Source organism: Epinephelus lanceolatus, chromosome 4 (assembly GCF_041903045.1).
Source record: "Epinephelus lanceolatus isolate andai-2023 chromosome 4, ASM4190304v1, whole genome shotgun sequence".
NCBI lineage: Eukaryota > Metazoa > Chordata > Actinopteri > Perciformes > Serranidae > Epinephelus > Epinephelus lanceolatus.
This window is the reverse complement of record NC_135737.1, coordinates 46,468,076-46,490,430: the sequence shown is the minus strand read 5'-3', so window position 1 is coordinate 46,490,430 and position 22,355 is coordinate 46,468,076. Positions and strand designations below refer to the sequence as shown.

At 42.4% G+C, this 22,355-nt stretch overlaps 1 protein-coding gene across 1 annotated transcript in view; it reads right to left on the bottom strand.

Moving 5' to 3' along the window:
• The window catches only part of timm50 (translocase of inner mitochondrial membrane 50 homolog (S. cerevisiae)), a 50,272-nt gene that overhangs the window by 15,693 nt on the left and 12,224 nt on the right, over positions 1-22,355 (bottom strand). The window contains exons 4-5 of the mRNA XM_033630273.2: positions 20,529-20,550; positions 3,540-3,598 (exon numbers count right to left, since the gene is read on the bottom strand). Coding sequence (XP_033486164.1) covers positions 3,540-3,598; positions 20,529-20,550 — 81 coding nt within the window. The remainder of the gene's footprint in view (positions 1-3,539; positions 3,599-20,528; positions 20,551-22,355) is intronic.

Sequence of the window (22,355 nt, the reverse complement as noted above, 5' to 3'; positions counted from 1 at the left end):
TAACCACACGTTAACCACAGCGTTGCTGAAATGTTTAGTTTTAAGATATCCGTTTAAACGTGCAATGCAAACATCTTTTTTTCTGGGTGCACTATCAATGCCGAGAGTTTGCAGCTTTTAACAGTTATGTGCAGCAATGTCTATAGACCCTTTTACGATTGGTCTTTACCTTTTACCCAAAGTCAGACACATTTCACCTTTCACATCTGATCGGAACATCTTGTTGGTGGACACACAATGCTACCAGGTAGAGTGCATTGTGGCGATTTAGATAATCTAGAGATAACTAGACTCACAAGTCAGTCTTTAGATGCTTTGCTTAACTAAAGACTGATGTCTTTCTCCCTGGTTTTGTGTTTAGATGGGCGGATACAATTTCAGAGTTTAAAAAAACTCTCTATGTTGCAGAACCAATAGTAAATCTGCAGGGCGGTCCTTTGGTGGCTCGCTGAACTCTTGTGCTCGTAAACATAGTCCGACTGCGTTAAAAGTTTTAAACAAAGTCGCTGTAAGTCCTTCATTTCCACAATCTTGTGGACTGAGCACACGTTTGATAAAATGGAGTTAAATCTCTCGGCATCCATTTTCAAGCTCTTTGTGTGTTTGTTTCCTTGCGGACGAGAAAAGGGGGAGAGCACATTTCTGGGAGGGTGTGTACTTTTAAAAAATGCAAGAGGTGTTGCTTTGTTGCCGGCCGTTTTCTCCGGTGTGTTAAACACACTTAAGAAAGGAGTGTCCCCAGACTATCAGAAGGCGGAGATCTCTGATTGTCTGGTGGCGAGACTAAGAGATAACGTGCATCATTTTCTTTCTCATCGACCAATTGCTGGGTTGAAAAGTAGGTTGAATTTCAGTTGACCAAGACTGTCTTTGGATGATTACAGCCTTAGTATAAACTGCTGTTTGTCAGTCTGCTCAGCTGATATTCCAGCAGTGCTAACCTGACACTTCTGTTTCTAACGTGAAGTTTGAAGAGGAGCTATGCTTAAGTTAATTTTTGTTAGAGGCATTATTGTGCACTCAACAGTGAAACCAGAACCTGCAAACATTTTAATGTTGGGCTTCCAGTTTCTTTAACCAATAATTGCCGATTTCCTCTGTTCTTATTTAACTGTTTCTCAGAGGGATCTTTGGCTCTTTCAATTTGACCATCATACAGGGTCTTGTTCTCCATGTTCAAATCGAACCCTTCAGACTAATTAACATCTGCTCGTAAAGAATACTTTCTTTCTTTTTCACAACACCTTCAGAGTGAGATGAGGAAGTTGGCGAGTCTGAGAAAATTCTTAAGATCAAAGAGATGATAGATATTTTCTTCTGAGCCAAAATTAGCTCATATTACGACTCTGAAAAACCCAAACAGGAAGATGGGTAAGCCCACATTGAGATATGCTACAGAAAATATAATCATGAAACTTATCAACACCACAACTTCCCTTAAGGTGCTACAGAAAACCCCAAAACTCTAATCTGAGCCTGGGTATAGCTCCTTTAAGATGATGGTTCACTTTTCTTACGTTTTCCCATCCAGTGTTTCCACAGTAACGTCTTACTCAGACCATCACCATTCATTATGATGATTCTACTAAAAAAACGCACACAAGAAAAATGTTTTTGTGAATCATCTTTGCTATGAGTGTGACGGAAGAGTAAAAGTGAAAGAAGCAGAGAGCATGTCCTGATGTGGGGGACGGCTCATTGATGCAATAATGATAATATTTAAACTTGTCAGCTGACACTGAGGTTGTTCATCCAAAGACTCCGAAATTCTTTAAATTCATTCAGCTATTTTATTTTGTAATTCATTTGCTCGCTTTAATTCATTTGAAAACAGTTGATGATATTAAAACTATTTTGTAAAATATTTTATTTATTATTAATAATCATTTCTCATGTATTTATGAGTATAAAAATAAGTATATAAAAGTGTGTACATAGAAAATTTTGCAAGAAATTTTGACTGTGAGCATGCTATCTGTGTGCGCAATCTGATGCTAATCATTTCTGTATGATTATTATTTTATAGGAGAGGTGTCTTACAACTTCTTAGATTCTTACTGTCTTTTTTATACACATGTATGTGCAAAAAAATAACAAGGAAATGCATTTCTTGCAGAAAATGTGTGTGAATGCTGACAGCTGAAATTGTAAAGCATAACTAAAAATACAGGAATCTTAACGTGCAAATACACAGAACTTCACTGAATTGTGAAACTGGCAGGGTTTGAAGTTTAACTGTGTTACTCCAAGAGATTAAGAGCTGAAATACTTTGCTAGAAAAGATAGAAACTCAACTGCAGCAAAAAATGTAGAAAAAGAAGTTGAAGATGAACATGAGCCTAAAGTTAGAGCTTGTGCAATCATGTCTTTATCATCTTGGAAATATTTCAATAATATGATTCATTTTAACTTTTAAAGACACAGAAACAATTTTACACGTCTTCATCTCATCACGTCTAGTTCACTGCAACCGTCTCTTTTCTTGCCTGAATCTAAAATCTAATAATCGACTCCAGACTGTTCAGAATTCAGCTGCCAGAGACGTGATGACATCAGTCCAGTTTTAGTCTCTTCACTGGCTCACAGTATGTTTTCAAATATATTTTAAGATTGTACTGATTACTTCATGGTCTCTTTAACAGCTAAATCTCCAACCTCTATGTACCATACACACCAGGATGTACTTTGAGGTCCTTTGTCTGTTCCAGAGGCTGAAACTAAAGGGGACAGAGTGTTTGCTGTCAGGGCCCCGAGGCTCTGGAACGATCAGCCCGAGGAAATCAGGTCGGCCGAGTCAGTGATCGCTTTTAAGTCCCTTCTTAAAACATACAGAGACATATCAGAGAGCCTTTCCTGATTTTACATGAGTTTTAAGTTCCTTTGAACTGTTTTTTATTCCCTCAGTTTACATACAAAGTGTTTTTATCGGTTGTTTTTATGACTTGTTTGTTTCATTTGTTGTCTTGTAAAGCACTTTGTAACTGTGTTTTGAAAAGTGCTTCATAAATAACGATGATAATAAATAAAGATAATTAATATTAGGGAACATAACATTTTGACACCTGAATGATTTCTGTAGCTGAAAATATGCATAAGTAGTAGTTTATTGAAAAATGTTCAGGAGAAATATAATTACTTTTTGGCCTGTTAAAAGCTTAAAAGAAGCCTGTAGATTAAAGTATGAAGAGAGGTCGAATTTCAAAATAGATTCAATCTAGGGCATTTATTTTGAAAATCCAGCCTTGTCCGGGCCACCTTGTAAACTCCTACCATAGTATATTTTATAATAAATATTGTGCAAACTAATACAATTCACCTTTGTCACTGAATAAATTCTGTTGAGGGAGTTGTGTATTTCTTCATAAAGCAAGAAGAGCCTAAACATATTGTTATGGGCCTGAGGAAAAAACCCACACACAACTACACATCTGTCACCAAATATCCAGAGAAAAAACAAACCAAACCAAAATAACCTAAGGGTGTGTCCTCAGTCGTTATTCTATTTCATGTTCACATGATGTTTGTTGACGCCCACTCACCTGTCTGTAGTCCTTGAAGTATTTGTAGGTTCTTTTCAACTGTTGGACGACGGGAGGATCTGACAGGAAACAGAACAGAGAGAAAACTGGTCAACGAACATCTCAATCCTGCTGCATTTTCAGGTTTGACTGAAATACAAACGAGTTCAACATTAAAGTGGTTAGATCCCTTTTGATAAAAACAGAGGTGAATCAGAATGAGCACAGCTGTAGTCTGAGTGGGTCCTAAAAACTACAACTCCCTCAGGAGCCACCATCACTGATAACATCTGAGGAGCCTGTCTGGACTCTGACACGCAGCCAAATTGAAGGTGAAAATACTGAATATCAATGTTCATGTGACTGATTAATGCTGACTACTTGTGGGCAGGAGGCTGGGTGTGGGATTTAGAAACATAAACAAAATATTTCTTAATGCTCCAAAAGTTATTTGCACTGCGTAGATTATTTAGCTTTTGAGATATGCTCATTTATGAGCAGAGTGCAACGGTGCACCTCACATAACGTGGCGCAATGATGTCTTTACCAGCGTACAGTGTGATGACACGTAAGACAGAAGCCTTGGCCTTCTGCTGCAGAAAGAATAAATGTTCCAGTTATAATGGTTTTTATTTTAGATGAATATATACAGGATTACGCAAACAATTAAACGCAGCCATTATGGGAAATACCTGGGGGAAATTCTGGCGTGATTCCTGCAAAACACTACGTTTGCACAGCACGTACAGTATGGTATAGAGTAACATGAGGTCATGGTGTGATGTGGGGGAAGACAGAGCCTTAGCTTTCTGGTGCAAAAAGAATGATCTTTAAAGTTATTACGGTTTATTTTAGATAAGTGTATTCAAAATTATGCAAACAACGATGCAACGCGGCCATTTTGGGGAAATTCCAGTGTAATTCCTGCAAAATACTACGTTTGCACAGCATGTAAAGTAAAGTGAGTTAACATACGGCCATGATGTGGGGGAAGACAGAAGACAGAAAAAGAATAAATGCTTGATCATATATCATCATATATATATATCTAGGATTACACAAACAATCTCCCGCAGCCATTACAAGGAAATACCAGTGTAATTATGGCGAAATGCTTCATTTGCAAGACACATAAGGTAACTTAAGGTCATGACATGATGATGAACAGAGACCTTAGCCCTCAGCTGCAGAAAGAACAAATACTCCGTCTATTATGGTTGGATTTTCTAAGATCTTTTCTAATAGGATAATGCAAACAAGGATCTCCTGCGGCAATCTGCAAGAGGTCTGTTTTTAAAGACATTATTTCAGGCCTTTCTGGACACGTTCATGTCAAGTATAATCAACTGAATTTGTATGAGGCCAAAAAATTAAGCAGTCTGTTAAACATTAGAGCTTTATGTCCTGTAGTCATCTACAAGTCACACTAATGAAGTAATAATACAGGATGCATTCGTGGAGAGCTTTGAATTGAAATAACTGGTACTGAGGAAATCTAACAAAGCACATCTGAAGCTGCCCCAAACGTAAAATGGCTCATTTCACTTTGAGAGCAGAGCTAGACGAGCTGATTGGTCGGGATGATGCCACGAGGCTCAGCTGATCACAGTTATCTCTCATCATCAGAGCTGCGATCAGACCTGCAGCCCCCGAACTGATCAATGAGGCCGACCTGCTGATGGTGATGCTGCTGATAAGCAGCTACAGCCAAGTCCTGCTGCTATTAACACCTCCAGCTGTCAACGTGCTAATGACTAATAATAATAAAGACTTCGTTTCCCATGGGGCCGCAGGCTCATTACTGCAAATAGGAGCACAATAGCGATAGATACACAGACGCGGGCGCACGCTTCTCTCCAGCCTCCATCTCTCAAACTCTCTTTAAACACACACGCTGAAGCTAGCACACTCTGGTCCCAGGGGACTCAATACCCCAGAGTTCATAGCAGCGTGCTGAAGCAGGAAACAGAAGCCATCTGCCAGAGTCCTGCTGTGATGACGCGCTGACGCGTTCACACGTGTGGGTGTGTGTACATGTATGTGTATGTGCCAGCAGATGGGGAGGTTAATAAAGATCAGAGGTGGAGCAAAGGTTGGAGAAGACGGATGTAACACACTCAGAGTCTTGACACAGATCAAAGTGAGCTCCATCAGTTCTTACAGCAAATTATAAATCTCTTAATAAGTTACAGGTCAATAAGGAGGATAAACTTTTCATTTGTGCTCGTGTTTGAGTAAATTTTCGAGGCAGTGTGACTGATGCGAACAAAGAATCTTCACAAGACCTTTGTCTAAAACAACAAATAAATAAATTTAGAGTTTAATCAGAAACTATCTGATCAAGGGTTGAGCAATATCAAAATGTGTCAGGCACACTTTGTTTGGACAGTCCACCAACAGATACTGTGAGTATTAGTAACATTCAAACTGAGGGTGAGGGAAAAATCGATCCTAAGATGCATCGCTTTTCAGCATCGATGCACAAATGTCAATAATTGATTATCTAAATGTTTATTAATAACATGATGTTGAAGGAGCTAAAAAGGTGAAACTCCACACTACAGCTCAGACACGAGTTGACCTGTAATTCAGCTTTTCTTTTTTAATTCAATGTCTAGATAACTACATTTGCGAGGCGAACGTAAAGTATCTCATGAATACTACAAACATTAACGAGCAGAGCAGCGATCAGTACCTAACGGCTGACCAACACATGCTGCAGTATTAATGAACACCTCTGTGGTGAAGAAAGTAATGCTCAGTGTGCCCTGCCTGCTCAGCATCTTTGCTGTCATCGGAGTGAATGTAGAAAGAGACTGCTCGCAGCTCTGCTGGTGGCAAAACATAAATACAACCACGCTGAGCCACGGAGCAGAGCATACATCAGGTCTTACAGTTGTGTCTAAGGTCCCTGTGCTTGAAGGTAGACTGGTGCCAGATGAGGGCAGGAGATGATGAATTTTGTCTCCAATAGTTAGAGTTCCTTCTTCCTGAGGTTTCTACCACTTTTTTCCCATTAAAGCATTTTTTTCGGGGAGTTTTGTCATATGCTGTAAAGCCTCTGAGGCAAACTGTGATTTGTGATATTGGACTTTACAGATAAAACTGAACTGAAGTGTAAATGTCAGGAAAGGGAAAAACTGTCAATCAGTGTTTCCCAAAGCCCAAGATGACGTCCTCAAATGTCTTGTTTTGTCCACAACCCAAAGATAACTTAAGCTTGAGCCTGGTTCACAGTACACAATTTCCACCACTGTTTTGACGTCGCAGAGGATCTTGAGAGCCACCTTGGGTCGGAGGTGAGTCGGCAGATAGTCTGCCACAATGAGTCCTCATGTGTGAACAAGCCTACGAGCAAGTCGCCCCCTCGTCTGTGACTCGAACTGGATATCTGGCATGCTAGAAAACTGGCATGCTCTGACAAAGAGCATCAGCCAATGAGAGGCGGGATACGTTGCACGTCAGCACGCAGGAGGACGGAAGAAATGTGAGGAGGACAGTCAAGCCGGGAAGCAACAACAACAATGTGGAAAGAAAACGTGTTGAATCCTGCTGACGGGCACATCTCCAGCTGTAGCAACACAACCGCTAACATGACTAGCGAGCAGCTAGCAAGAGTGTGTACCTAATAACTGTGCACAAGGCCCTTAAACCTTCTTGCATCAGTGATGTAAGCAGTAACAAAAGCTGGTCGGCTGGAGACACAACAGATAAGATGTGAACGGCGATATGTCTTGGCAGAGTTGAGGTCACTGAAAGACGTTAACACCAGGTATAAACAGGCTCACACACTCTGCTGAGGAAGAGGATGTTTAAGTGTGGCTGTTGAGTAACCTCCTGGGAACCGAACCAAAGACACCCTATAACAGGAACACTGTGTGTGTGTGTGTGTGTGTGTGTGTGTGTGCGCGTGTGTTTGGTATGCAGTATATTGCAGTGTTTTCCAATGATGTCAGCCTCGTCAGTATGTGTGGATGCCTTCTGTGATGTGTGTGTGTGTGTGTGTGTTTGGGAGGAGGGGGAAACATTAAGGCGGGCTTTTATTATGTTAATTGGAGGGGGGTGGATGGGGGAGGAGGAGAGGTGGTGGTGATGGGGGAGGATGGAGGAGTGGAAGTGATGTCTCAGGGTGGCTGATGGGTGCATGGACAGAGGATGACAGGAAAAGGATGGAGAGGAGGAGGAATGCTTGTCATCCTGACTGGAGGAAGCTGGTGATGATAAAAATTAAAATTCTTTGGTGGCCATTTTCACCCCTTTACTGGCCAAACAGATTTTCAGAATTAATAAGGGGCTCTTTTTTGTTGTTCTAATGGTCTAATTATGGTACGATGATTTTAGAATCAACTAAAGTGAGTTTTTGTCTAACATTTCCTCCTGTGCTCACTGGTAACTTCACAGGGTTTCCCAACACATTCACTTATTTGTGTCAGGTCAACAAGATGAAAACATCCACTGCCATGTTCAGATTTACTGTTTTTGGAGGTGGCCCATACATCAGGTGCGCCGTGAGAGTGAAACTTAACCTTCAGTGCGCTGGGTCTTAAGTTTGCTTTCACTCACAAACAGCTGCTCCTCTCATCCATCGATCTGATCGGATCGACTGATCATTTGTCCACTCCGCAACTCAAAACTCCACAAACTAGACAAAAAGTCAATTAAAGAAACCTTCTGGCAGATGCCTATGCAAAGTGGATATGAGGCCACTGACAGGCGACCAAATGAGACGGACTGTGTCCTTGAGTACAGTGATAGAGATCTCTGGGTTTGAACATTGTCATAAACATTAGGGACAATGTAACCTTACCAAAATATAACATGGCCATTTTAAGGCATTTTAATGCAGAAAATTATTGCTATTATTTTATTTTAGATTCTTTTGCTTTTGCCTTTATTTGATGGGACAGACTTGGGTGTGAGGGAGGGTTGGGTGCACATTGGACACCCGCTAACCACCGAGCCACTGGACGCCCATTATTATATAATATTTGACATATCTTTGATGTGGAGACTCCTGCAGGTGTTAGTAGTTGACGGTTTGCAGTAGAGTGGTAAACTGCCCAGGTGTGCCCCACCTGTCGCCCTATGGCACCTATCAAAGGATAAGCAGGCAGAGACAACAGATGGATGAAGCCTCCTTTAACCACAGAAACCCCCTTTTAACCACTTGAAAACTTTTCAAAATGTGGAAAATAAAATCAAACATGGACGTCACCTGAGATAAAAACAGGGCTGTTCTTTCTGAAATTGTTTTAAAATGTCTCCAAGGCTGAATTTTGGCGGGGTACATCTAAGGAGGATAAACTTCTACAAGATTAAACGTCCTGAGTAACTGTTGAAACACCTTAAATTATCCCTGTTTTCAGTTTAACTCTAAACTTCCACTTTACAAACTGGAGTACTTGTTTGGATGTAAAATAACTGGAATTCCTGAGTGTTTCATCCTGATGATATTCTGCGAATTCAGGGAGGAGAGGCCACCTCCTCCTCTTTCTTTTCCTCTCTTGTTTCTCTCCTTTCATCTTCTTTCTCTCTCTAACGGTCTTCCTTTCATAGTCAATGTCGGCTCTTTGTGTTGGAGGCCTCGCTCTGTCAAGCTGTCAGATTAGGGCTGTTGGTGTTTTCCTCCAAACCAGCCTGGGTGGGCCAAACGATCTGGGCCAAACTATTTTCCTCCTGGCCTGGAACTGATCTCTCAGGGTGATGCTGAGGCCATGCAAGCTGAATTTATCCTGTCTGTGGTTATCATACTGTTAGTGTACAGATTTGGCTACTATATATGAAAATGCAAGATTAAGTGAACTAGGAGGATGTTAAATGCAAACTTCAGCTGCAACCAGGTGTGGATCAGAGTCCTGCACCGGGTTGGGACATCTATAGGTAAATAGCAAAACTTGACCTTCAGTACACTAGGTCTAAAGTTTGTTTTCACTCCGCATCTCTCATCCATCGATCTGATTAGATTGACAGATCAATTATCCACCCCATGACTCAAAACTCCACAAACTGCTGCTGAGAAAAAACCCCAAAGAATTCCACCTGTGCTGCGTTCACGGACCTGCAAAACCTCTGAGTTTACCGGGTCCCGTGGAGACGGACTGGTACACAAGCAAACACTGGCAAGAAAAAAAATCTCACAACGGCACGGGCCACTTGAGCCCCTTTCCCACTACAAAAACCCCACTAACCCCTGCTAACATCTGGCCTCTTTGTGTAATAGGAAAGGTGTTAATCAGCATTCACACCTGAGTCAAATGACTCTGCAGCAGTCTCAGGTATCTCTTACCTCCGGCTCTAATCGGCATTGATGGGACCACAACACCTGGGTGAACACGCTGATTTTAGCTCCTTAACTGGAGAGCTGCAATGACACGCCGTCACAAAACACCGTCCGTCTCCACCCAAGCAGCGCTCAAACATTGTTACAAAGTAGAGGTAGAGCGGGTTGTCCACTAGTTGAAAGATCAGTGGTTCAATCCCCAGCTCCTGCATGTTGAAGTAGGAAGTATCCTTGAGCAAGAGACTGAACCCCAAATTGTTCCTGATGGCTCTGTCGGTGTGTGAGCAGGTGGCACCATTTCCTCTGTGCTGCTTGTCTGTGACATTGACGTGACATGCCAAAAATCATCATGTGCACAGCTCTGCTCTACTGGCAATGGGAATGGAATCTATGGCTTATTTTTAGCAGGTTTACCTGTGTTTAAAAACCCCGTACACATGCTAATGTTGGTGGAAACAGAGTTTTGCTGTCACCTGTACTGTACCCTATGTAGAGTTAACGTACAACTATGAATCAGCCTTTAGATTGCAGTGTGTCTGGATTTTATTTGCCTTCTCTCACAATGTGTTTGCAGATGTTGACAATGTTGTCAGATCCAAATATTCCCTTCAGCTTCAGAGGAGTCTGAGTGAAGAAAATGTTCCTGTGAGCTAAAATTGAAAAATGAAATAAAACCAGATGAATTAAAGGAATAAAAACATAATTGCACCTTATTTTGAAATAAAATAAAACCCTAAATGTTGGGTTTTTCTTTGTGTTTTGGAAGGAGCGCCACATATTTGGAAATCTATTTCAAGCTGTATTTTCTGTCACATGTGTCGCGGTGTAGGAAAATATTCCCTTTTAAAGCTGCTAAGGAGGGACAAAAAAGAGAGGGGATGTAAACAAGCTGACAAAAGCCAGTTAAGGAGGGAAAAGGAGAGAATGAAGGAGGGAGGGAGGGGTGGAGCAAAATAATAAGGGAAGAGAAGAAAGAGGTGGAAGTATAAACAGACAGAGACAGAGAGGAGATAAGAGTGGAGAATGCAGGATAAAGGGATGGAGAAAAGATGAAAGAATAAGGAAGGAGCAAAAGAATAAGGGAAATAATAGAAGGAGCACAACAGATAAATTGAAGATGAAAGGGAGGCGAAAAGGATGGATGGAAGTAGGAAAGGATAGCTTAAAGGGGACAAGATGAGGTAAAAGGAGAGAAAGATGGAGAGAGGACAGATGAGGAAGTTAAGGGGATGAGGAGAAGAAGCAATAACAGGAGGTATTTAAGGATAAAAGGAAAGAAAGGATTTAATGAAAGGCTGGAGGAAAGGAAAGAAAGGAAAAGGATGAGTGAAGGATAAAAATGAGGATTAAAGGATGTAAGAATGGGAAGGAAACGAGAGAGAAATAAAAAGGAGAAGAGGATGGATGGAAAGATGAAAAGTATGAAAGGCAAGAAGGAAGAGGAGGATGAAGTAGTGAACAGTGAAAAAAGAGGGAAGAAACAAGGGATGAGGAAAGAGGTAAAAAGATGGAGGTGTGGGGAGATGGATGAAGGGGCCTCCGTCCCAAACAAAAGCTGTGGTCAGGCTCAGCATCTGCTTCACAACAACACCCCCTCCCTCTGTCCTCCTCCTCCTCCTCCTCCTCCATCGTCAATCGTTTGTTTTCTCTCTGGGTGACAAACGGCAGCGTGGCCCGGCCTCTTTAATGTGTGGACCAGTGTGTGTGTGTGTGTGTGTGTGTGTGTGTGTGTGTGTGTGTGTGTGACAGGCCTCTGGGGAGTGTGTGTTCATGTTAGAGCAGCAGTGGTCTCGTGTTCCTCCATTACATTTTGATATATTGTTCGATATTATAAACACATGTAATGACACTTCAAATAATGAAACTAAAGGGTGGGTTAGGATTAATGAGCCTGGAGTGGACTGCACAGCTGAGCGGTGGGCGTGAGTTTAGATGACGTATAAAGAAGCTCTTCCTGTGCTCAGTTCGGACTGATACAGTTCCTGATCCTACACAAAAGTTTGCTTTTTTAGAAAGCCGTGTTTGTGTTGAAAACATGTCCAAAATGTTTTAAGAGAAGGTTTGCAATTTGTCAAGTCTTTAAACAACAGTCAAATGCTAATGTGAACATTTAGGCCCCAAACACACAGAAAGACGAGGTGAAGCGTCAAATTGAATGCCACTACTTAAAAAACAGGCAACCACCCCATCTCCTCCTCACCCTAACCTTCCCATGTAATCAATCTACCGTTTATTTATCTCAATTTATCCTCCAGTAATCAGTGTGTAGTTGCTGCCATGTTGAGGCAGAGGGTACTGTCTGTAGCTCTGGTTGAGGGTGAGAGGCTGTCAGCAGATAAACAGAGATCTGTGTGGGTACATGAGACCCTAAAAAAGAGGCTGGATCATGGGGAGTACCACCAGTTGGTCCAGGAGCTTCTCCTCCATCATGGACGTTTACAGTACTGCACTTATCTGCCTCCACGCCTGCTGTATTCTATCGAGATGGTAGCTGTAAACTTGTTGTCGTGACCACCACAGTAGAGCTTAGATCGGGCCCAAAAAATCCAGCCCAACCCCACCCAAGCCCATGCATGTTCTGGCCGACCCCGTCCTGGCCCGTCCCTTTAACTGAAATTACGAGCCCGAGCCCAGTTTAAACCCGACATCTTTTTTAAGGATACGAACGTGGACATTGAAGGCTGACTTTGGTCTTTCTTTCCATGCCAAGCCTTCGTCATGTGCCTCTTGAGTGTCGAGGTCCCCGTCTTTTTGCTGTCATATACCAGCATCATGCTGCACTTGGTACACTCGACAAAGCCTACACAGCCCCACCGGTGTGATAAGTAGTTGGTTCCACAGCCTAGGCCTATTATGAGGAGCCCAACCCATCTGAGCCCAAGGATAGTGGCAGAAAATTACGGTCCAACCCGACCCGTGTTGGGTTCGGGCTCGGGCAAAGAATCTAAGCTCTACACCACAGAAGGCCCGCCTCTCAAATCATCCGATTAGATAATGAGAAAAAGCGGAGACGACGTGGGGTGCTTTTTTGCTCCAAGTTGAAGTTTGTTCAACTTGAGTTCAGAGTGCTCCGGCAAGAACGCCAGGCGCCTAGAGCGCAGAGACATGAGGTGCGTAGCAATGCAGAAACTGCAAAAACCCTCATTCAACAATTACAAAAAGTTGCCTCCAGCTGCTGAAACACTGTCTGTGTGATCAGAGCCTTGAACAGGTTTTTCTTGCTGTAACTGTTCCTCCTGATCATACAAGACAATAAAACATCCCAATTAGGGACGTTACTTTCGGTTAATGTTGCTTCCAACAGCCCACCACCAGAGTCCAAAATTAACACCCACCAAGCGCGAAATGCAGGTAGATTGTCTGTTTGGCGAGTAGATCTCTGATGGCTCTCTGTACCAATGACAGTTGAACTTTGGTGTCTGTGTCAGATGAGTTTGACACTCACACAGCCACAGGGACTTCATGATGCATTCAGGAGCACCTTGTAAACTCTGAAATCTGTGGACCTGGACTGGAGTCCATCCAGCAGTCTAAGTTCATGCAAATCGAGTATGTATCTTTTAGATTTATTGTTTCTAATATGCAATACCCTCAGCTTCAGATTAAAGTCTGAATACAAGATGAGGACTGAGGATTTTGTTCCCCATCATTTACGTAGGAAGCAGTGTCCCGTCCCATCACACCCCGCCAATCAGACCTCCCATCTCACTCCACCAACAAGGAATTACTGATGTCATTCATTGATTTTTGCTCTTGTTTCACTATTCTTCTGAATGTTGTGCTGTTACCTCTGTCAAATTGTTTCTTTTCACAGTCGCTTCTCTTTCCAAGAATAAAGCATTATTCGTTTCAGTTATAGCAGGCAAAGTAAAAACGCACTTCAAAGAACCGACCAGTGTCTGAGAAAAAACAAACAACCAATTCGTCTCAAATTACTGTCTGTGAAGATCAAGGGTCAGTATATATATGACATGAAATCCAAAGGGACTGCTTTGTGTGTGTGTGTGTGTGGGTGTGTGTGGGTGTGGGTGTGGGTGTGTGGGTGGGGTGAAGTAGGTGTCAAATTTCGTGGTTGCTATGGTATCTGACGCTCCTCCGCATCACGCACACGGATGCCGCCACTTGGCACGCAAACAGAGTCTGTAGCTAAACACGTCCCAGAAGACCCATTCATTCATCCATCCATCCCTCCATCATCCATCCACTCTGCCCACCGTCTGCTGCTCCCAGAGGAGGAGGAAGAGGAGGAGGAGGAAAGCAGGAGATGGAGGGGGGGCACTGGGATGGAGGAGGAGAGAGGAGGGATGAAAAGGAAGATGAAAAGGAGGAGAGATTCTCCATCTTTGCTCCCTGAGGGATCATGAACTTTTACCCTGGTCCCTAAGCTCATCAGGGAATATTTGGCCCCCGGTCCCTGAGGTCCCTAAGAGGTCCCTCAGGTCATGACTGGCCCTCTGAAGAGGGCTGATGGGGAAATGTTCCAGAGGGGCATTCAGATCTGAACCATGTACAAGTCAGCAGGTAATAATTATATATCAATAACATTTATCACCTCAGTAAAATCAATATGTGATGTAATGATCATGTGAGGTCGTCGTCCATGGAATGATAACATGATGTCAGCATAATATTTGGGTTCAAATAAAGCCTGACAACATTTATATTTATGTCTACTATGAAATCCTGAAGACAGAAAGCCCAAAGTCACACACGAAAAAATAACTGTCAGTTTAAGTCTTTGATATATTTAGATTATTTTCACTGCTTCACAGGTGAGCAGTGATTTCATGCCAACCGCCATCTACTGTATGTAAAACCCCTTTTGCAGCGCTCAAAAAACCCACTGACACCCACTAATATCTGCCTGTTTAATATAATGTGAAAGGTTACAACTGGTATTCACGCCCAGTTGAAATGACTCTGCAGAAGTAATGGGTATTTATCGGCTCCAGCTCTAATCGGCACTGATGGATATACAACATCTCAGAGTCCTGCACTGGGTCGGGTACCAGATGGGTAACCCGCAAAAAGCTGTATAATGGGTAAAAATATGTACATATATATATATATAAATTTACAGGTACAGGCAAGGGTAAAAATGAACTACACGCATGCGCGGGTAGCAGGCAAGAACAATAATGTATTTTATATTTTTCATACTAAAACAAAGTAAAAAGATGTGCAGTATATGTGTAATATTCTGACATCTAAATCACTGTCATCAAGCTGCAGGTCCTTTTATTTTGTCAGTGACACAAGTGTAACCTTTGACCCCATGGTCACATTGGTCACCGACGTGGAGGACTCCAGCCATGAAACTTTGCAGGCTGAGAATGAGGTGGCAGCCTACATGGAGTTCAGATCCTTTGGAGGTTTGATGGTGGTGGAAGGAGCATGCTAACATGTTTCCTAACCTGGCAGTGATTGAATGTTTTCACCATCCAGTCAAAGAGACGTCCAATTCAAGAACGGAGAACCAGCTTAATGTGAGGGACTGGAGCCTGGGTGGGGTTAATCCCGGGTGTGGGTCGAGTTGTGGGACTTTTATTAATGGGTGACTTAGACATAATGATGAGTAACGGGTCGGTTGTGGTACTAAGTTTTACAGGTAAGGGCAGGTGCAGGTTTTCAACCAGGGAACCATGCAGGACTCTGTAGCATCGGGGTGAACGCACTAATATCTGCCTTTTAACCGTCCAGATGCAATGACTCACCACCCCAAAATACCATCTCTGTCCAAGCAGCGCTCAAACACTGATCCAAATGAGCCTGCACCGAATTTGAAGGAGAGACTAAATAATTAAGAGAAATATAAAAAGAAGTAACCACTGTAACATTTTCACTGGCCTACATGGTGCTTTCTGGCCTGTCTGTGACATTGACGTGACACACCAGTTGGAAAAAAAACAAAAACAGGAAGGGGTACTCGTCTGCTGCAGAGCCATGTACACGACTTTAGTCTACTGGCAATGGGAAAGGAGTCTATAGCCTATTTTTAGCAGGTTTTCCCATGTTTAAAAAACCCATGAACACACACTAATTTTGGCACTGAAATGTTTGGCACTTTCAACGCTCAATCGATTCCCAAAATAGCTGGTGAATAATTTTGTTGATCAACAATGACCGATTGTTTCAGCTCCAGAAACACCAAACCAACAATGTGTTAGTCCGTCTCTAAATACTTCATGACTTCCTGTTTGCTCCTACTGAAGACGTAAATCTTTAAAAACACAAATGTTTTTAATTTCCTAAAACAGAGTGTCACTTTAGTTTGTCTCAAACAAACAGGAGGAAATAGGACATTTGTTGGAGGTGGATTAATTCACATTTTGCTGTGTGTATTTGTGGCAGCAGGACAGTGTATGAGAGCCAAATTAAATGACAGAGTGGGAGGCCGGTATAACTTGTGGCGTCTAATGGAGGTGCTGGTGTCTCCACCCTCCATACTGAGAGTGTGTGTGTGAGCGACAGCTGTGAGGTTTACATCAGGTCGATCTGCCGGGACAGAACGCCGCTGTTAAATGAATTCTGATCGCCTGTTGATACCAATAATCCCTTCATCAATACCTCTGTGTTCCTGAAGACCGGTCCTGCCTGCGCCCACAACCCTCCTGCTGTTCATGAATCAATCCGTTCATCCTTCTGTGCATCCATCCGTCCTCTCCTCTTTGTCTGTCTGTCTGTCTGTCTGTCTGTCCTGGCCAAACTTCATTCACTTTCTCTCCAGGTTTAATTTAGCCTCAGTGGAAAACAACAAGCCGCCGGCTGTAAACAACACATTAGCTTTATGAGCTGAGGACCTCGGGAAGCCAGAAACCAGGACAGAGATGGAGACAGATGGACAGACAGATAGAGACAGACAGGAATAGAGGAGAGGACAGACAGTAATAAAGCTACTGACACAGTGGGAGGGGATGAGGAGAGTTCTGCAGTCAGATGAGGACAAAGTGGACCTCAGAGAGTATTTGGTGATGGATGGAGGGATGGATTCAGCAGGAGGGAGACACGCACTGGACCTCTGGGAGAGAGAGGTATTGATGAAGTGATTATTGGTGGCAGAAGGTGATCAGAACTCGTTTAGAGGGGGAGTCAAATCGCAGCATATTGATCGGAGGCGAGAGTCAGACACCGTCAGTCATCATCACAGGAATCTGTGCTGATGTGACAGCTCACCAGTGAGCATCTTAAAATCATTCTTGATTATGGAGTCTGGTGCTGATGTTATAAATTAAAACCATTTTAAGAATTTTACTGTTTTCAGAGCCACATCAGAGAGAAGTGGTTTAATTTGCCAGCTCTTTTAGTCCTAGTCCTGACTGAAATAACAAGTCTGTGTGAGTCTTACACAGTTATGCTATACAAGTGTCTACCATTTTCTCCCGGTATAGGTTTTTATTTTTCCTATCAGAATCTTGGGTCTAAGGACAGACTGTAAAGCCCCTTGAGGCAAATTAGAGATCTGTGATATTAGGCTGTAAAACAATGTTGACTTGACTTGAAGTCATATTTGATTCCCCCTTTGTTAGTCCATCTGTAGCCAACACAAACTCTGGACATTTTTAGCCTTGTTCCAGTCAAAACTACAAAATGAGTATTTTAGGCTGAATCCAAATTGCAGACTCATGGACTTTGTAGGCTCGTCCTTAGGGCTGCCCAAATATCCAACTCATCCAGTCCACATGGGGCCTAAATGGGACTTTCTGCAGACTTCAGCGGGATTAATACTTCTGCATCAAACTGACTGCATACCTACATACACCTACCCAGAAATGTAATGCAGATCTCCCGGCTAGTTTTCTAAGCTGAAACCATTTCCCTCAGTGGAAACAAAGCTTTATTTACTTTAATTTCACAGACAATAAATCCTAAAGACAATAAAGCCTCCACAAAAATAGCATCTGAAGTCCTGTGTGTGATTTATCATGGCTTTATTTGAGTAGAGGAAATCTCCGCTAGTCGATAGGCTAATATTCACAATGTAAAATGCCATACGCTTGTGCTAATAACGTTAGCATGTTGCATGTGTTTGGAAAATGTGTTTAGTATAAGACAGTTGTTTTGTCAGTGAACCTTGTGAGCTGTAATGGAGCTGAATTTTGTAACGTTACCTTTGTTACATGTTGCTGTTGTCCCTGGCTTCATATGAGCAGAGGAAATCTCCGCTAGCCGCTATGCTAATTTATACAATGTAAAATGCCATAGGCTTGTGCTAATAATGTTAGCATGTTGTATTTGTGGGGAAAATGTGTCCAGATAAAGACAAGTGTTTGTCTGTGAATCATGTAAGCTATAATAAAGTCAATTCCTTTACTTGTGTTTGAAATTGCCGCTATTAAGCCATGTTTAATGTGTGTTTAATGTGTGTTTAAACTGTGTGTTTAAAGTGTGTTTAATGTTTGTTTTGAATCAACTTAACTTCATCGGCAAATAATGTTTTGGAGGTGTAACTGCAGAGTGACACAGACACCACCACACAAGCATAAATGCTCACAACGCCGTAGGCCACGTGCGTAGGCTACAGCGTAGGCTCTGCATAGAGCTGATGTACAAGAATAAATATCCTTTCAGCAGACTTTACTGATTTAATTACCCACAATTCATTGCAAAATGAACATGATGTTGTAGATTTGTTTTTTCAATAGCCGACCGAAAAAAAAAACAAAAAACTTACATGTATGAAAAACAGTTACCTCAAGCCTATTAAAACAATACTTGAATCATGAAGGCCAGAAATAATATTCAACAACATTATGACAAAGAAATATTTTCTCTACTGACCAATCAGACTGTAGTGTTCACAGCTCCACCTTTTAGTACCAGATCTGTGTGCTAGGTACCCCAACAGAGGGGGGACCAAACATGGGGCCGCTAAGGAACGCTTCTGTTGGGACCATCCACAACTTTTCACAGTGGAAAATGCATAGCGAGCTGAACTGAACCATACCGAACTGCGTTGTGTAAATGGGGCTGTACTAAACCCTGAGCTGCTCCCGATTGCTGTTCCATCGATGTGTGATGTGTGTGACTGTGTTTAAGCTGAGTAGCTGGTAGCATGGGTGAATGTGACGTAGTGTCAAAGCAGTGCAGCTCCATCACACAAGCACAGCTCCATCCATCGCAATTGTTTAGACACGCTGCAGTGAAATCAGACATTTCAGGCCTCAAAATCTGTGATTAAGAATGCAGCTTGTGCCGCCATCCAATGACAAGGAGGAGATTTGGATTACATGACTCTTTCTCTTCTTTTTTTGGTTGATTAAACATTAAGATATGGTTTAAGTTTTGATATTAATAATAACCTTTTCTTGTCAGTGATATCTCAAGATTCAGTCACAGTTGTTTGATGAAGTTTTGTCCCAAGTGTTCTTGTTTTCTGACAGTGATGAAAACCTTTTGACACAATTTTTATCAACGAAACAAACACAAGAGAAAACTTCCTGACATGCTGTGACTGACAGTGTTGTTCTGCATCTGGGGACATTTTGGACAGTGTTGGTGTTTTCTGGGACTCTTCCAAGTATTTTGCTGCTCTGTCATTAAATGCTGAGTGACCTATGAGCGGCTGCTGAGTCCATCTCTGGGTAAATAACCAGAATGTAAATGTGTGTGTGTTGTGTTTCTGGGCGGTCAGATGGGGAGTTTGGGGGAATGACTGATGGGACGGGGGCATATGGATGGTTGGTAGAGCAGTTGGCAGTGCCACCAAGGCTCTGTGGAGTGATCCATCATTCATACACACACACACACACACACACACACACACACAGCACTGCCAGAGTGTCAATAAAAACACACATGTTCAGGAGGAAGAAGGACTCATCTGGACCGAGGCAGGGGGAATACACAACACACACACACACACACACACACACACAAACACAAAGACACACACACACACACACACACACACACACAAACACAAAGACACACACACACACACACACACACACCGGCTGCTGGTTGTTGGTGTTTTCAGACAGACCAGAGCCCCTTTCACACACACACACACACACAAACACAAAGACACACACGCACACACACACACACACACACAAACACAAAGACACACACACACACACACACACACACCGGCTGCTGGTTGTTGGTGTTTTCAGACAGACCAGAGCCCCTTTCACACACACACACACACACACACACACACACCGGCTGCTGGTTGTTGGTGTTTTCAGACAGACCAGAGCCCCTTTCACACACACACAAACACACACATTCAACTGACTTCATTCGTGTCTGACTGACCCCATGTGTGAACGGAGCAGGTCACTGACCGCAGAAGTCACAGCGAGCGAGCAGGCGTGTTGACGACATGTCAAACATGCCACTGGCACAAAAACAGAAAAGTAGTAGGGGTGTGTGGCATCACCTTGTTCACATTAATACCAGTACAATCTTTAATATCATATGAAGATGTCATATCGTGATTCTCGCGATATTTCGACTTGTTGACATATTGACATCATGCCGTTACCCACGGCAACAACAAGCATGACTGAAAGCGAAATTATTTCTAACTGTGAGGTGGATCAAAAAAGAGAAGCAGCTTCAGTAGTGTGTGTTTTTGTAATGTTTCATGAACAGCTCCGGACTTCTCAGACTCTTTCAGCTCTTTTCAAGTTATTACAATTAATAAGAAAAGGGAAATTCTGCACACACACACACAAACACACACACATACACACACTTAGTAATATTAGTGTGTTCACACTCACCTCTGTCGAACTCATCTGGAATCTGTCAGGGAGGCAGAAAGGGGAGATACGGTTAAAAATCTGTGCACACAACAGCTGGCTGATAATCAATCAATCAATCAATCAATCATCAGTATTTGGTGTCACCAGTAATCATGTCAGCATCACATCAGGACCAATCAGTGCGTGTAATGTGTCGAGTCCGAGTTTATGATTTGTGATGACGACAAATCGATCACTTTGCCATTGATGGTTATACAGATGATGGAAATCAATCAGAGGCTGGTGGGCAGCAGGCGGCATTTGGGCGTGTCAGACGGACACGTGTGCTGATTATTTTATTTAACAAATAACTGATAATATCAAGAAAATAACTGAGAGATAATGAAAATAATAATTAGCTGCGGCGTGGAAAAAGCTTTAAGAACAGGACGGGGAGACGACAGAGGAAAAAGAACAAAGAAAATCAAAATGGAAGACAGAAAAGAATAAAAAGAAGAAGCAGGAGAAGAAGAAGGGTGCAAAGAGAGAAAATCAAGAAAGCAAAAAAAGGAGTGAAGCTGAGAAGAAGTGTGATGTAAAGGAGGAGAAGTAAAATAAGATATTTAGAAAATAAGACAATGACAGAGAGGGAAGAGAGGATGTAAAAGTAATGTATTAAAGAGGGAGTAGAAAGAGGAGGAGAAACATGAGCGAAGGAGGAAGAGAAGAGCAGGTGGGTGAGAAGAGGAAGAAGAGGAGAGGGAAAGCTCACAGCTCTGGTGTACGACTCCACCTGGTGGACATGACATGTAACTGTTCTCACCACACAGACCCTCACCAACTCAGCATCGTGAGATTTCATTATTTCAACGGGGACTAAAAATCATGAAACAGACGAATGATCCAAACACACTGACACCAGACTGTCCTGTCACAAACTTCATTTTCAGTCCACAGGAGGATTTCTGGACAAGTCTCTACAGTCTCTCGCTAAAACAAATCTTTGCTCAGGATTCAACCACTTCACAGAAAACACAAGACCAGCTGCGGGGAAACAGATTTCTTATCAAACCTATTAAAACAAGATAGCTTTGCAACTGGCCGTGTTTGACTTCAATCATTTCACCTGTTGGGCTCTTTATACAACAGAATAAATATAACAGAGAATATATTACTGTTGACTTTCTGCATGTAAAAGGCAGAAATGTGTCTTTGGTTTGCATGTGCAAAATCTGCTGTAAAGAGTAAATGAGTAAATGCTGGCATTGCACATGTCAACTGCTTTTCTATGATATGGAGCCCAGTGACGACTCAATAAAGCACGACCATAGTTGTTTACTGGTCTCCAACAGTCAGGGCTCCCACACATTAACTTGGACAAAGGACAAAACCCATAATATGACTTTCATTTCAGAAAAGCCTGCACTTCACTGTGTCTGCTGCACTCACCGGCCTGGTTACAGTGCTTTTATACACACACAAATGCAGGAGAGTCTCACTTCCCAAAACAAACTCTGCCACAGTGCGTCACATATACGCATAACGTCTTAAAGCAGAAGGCTATCAACCATCAAATAAGTTGTTAAGAGTTCATTGTCCTTACTTTGGACATTGCATGTCCTTCAACACACGTCGCAATGTTGATGCTGAAATGATATATCGTGCTGCCCTAAGTTGACGCACATTTGAACTACAGTATGTTATGTCAATGGCTATCTTACAGAAAATAAATCCACCGTTATGTTACATGCCTTGGAGGGTTATCCCCTGAAGATTACTGTAACAATTGATTTCATTACATGAAAGTATTCCATGACTATTCCAGGTTGTCCAGGACCGTGGGAACCCTGTACAGTGGACTGCAGC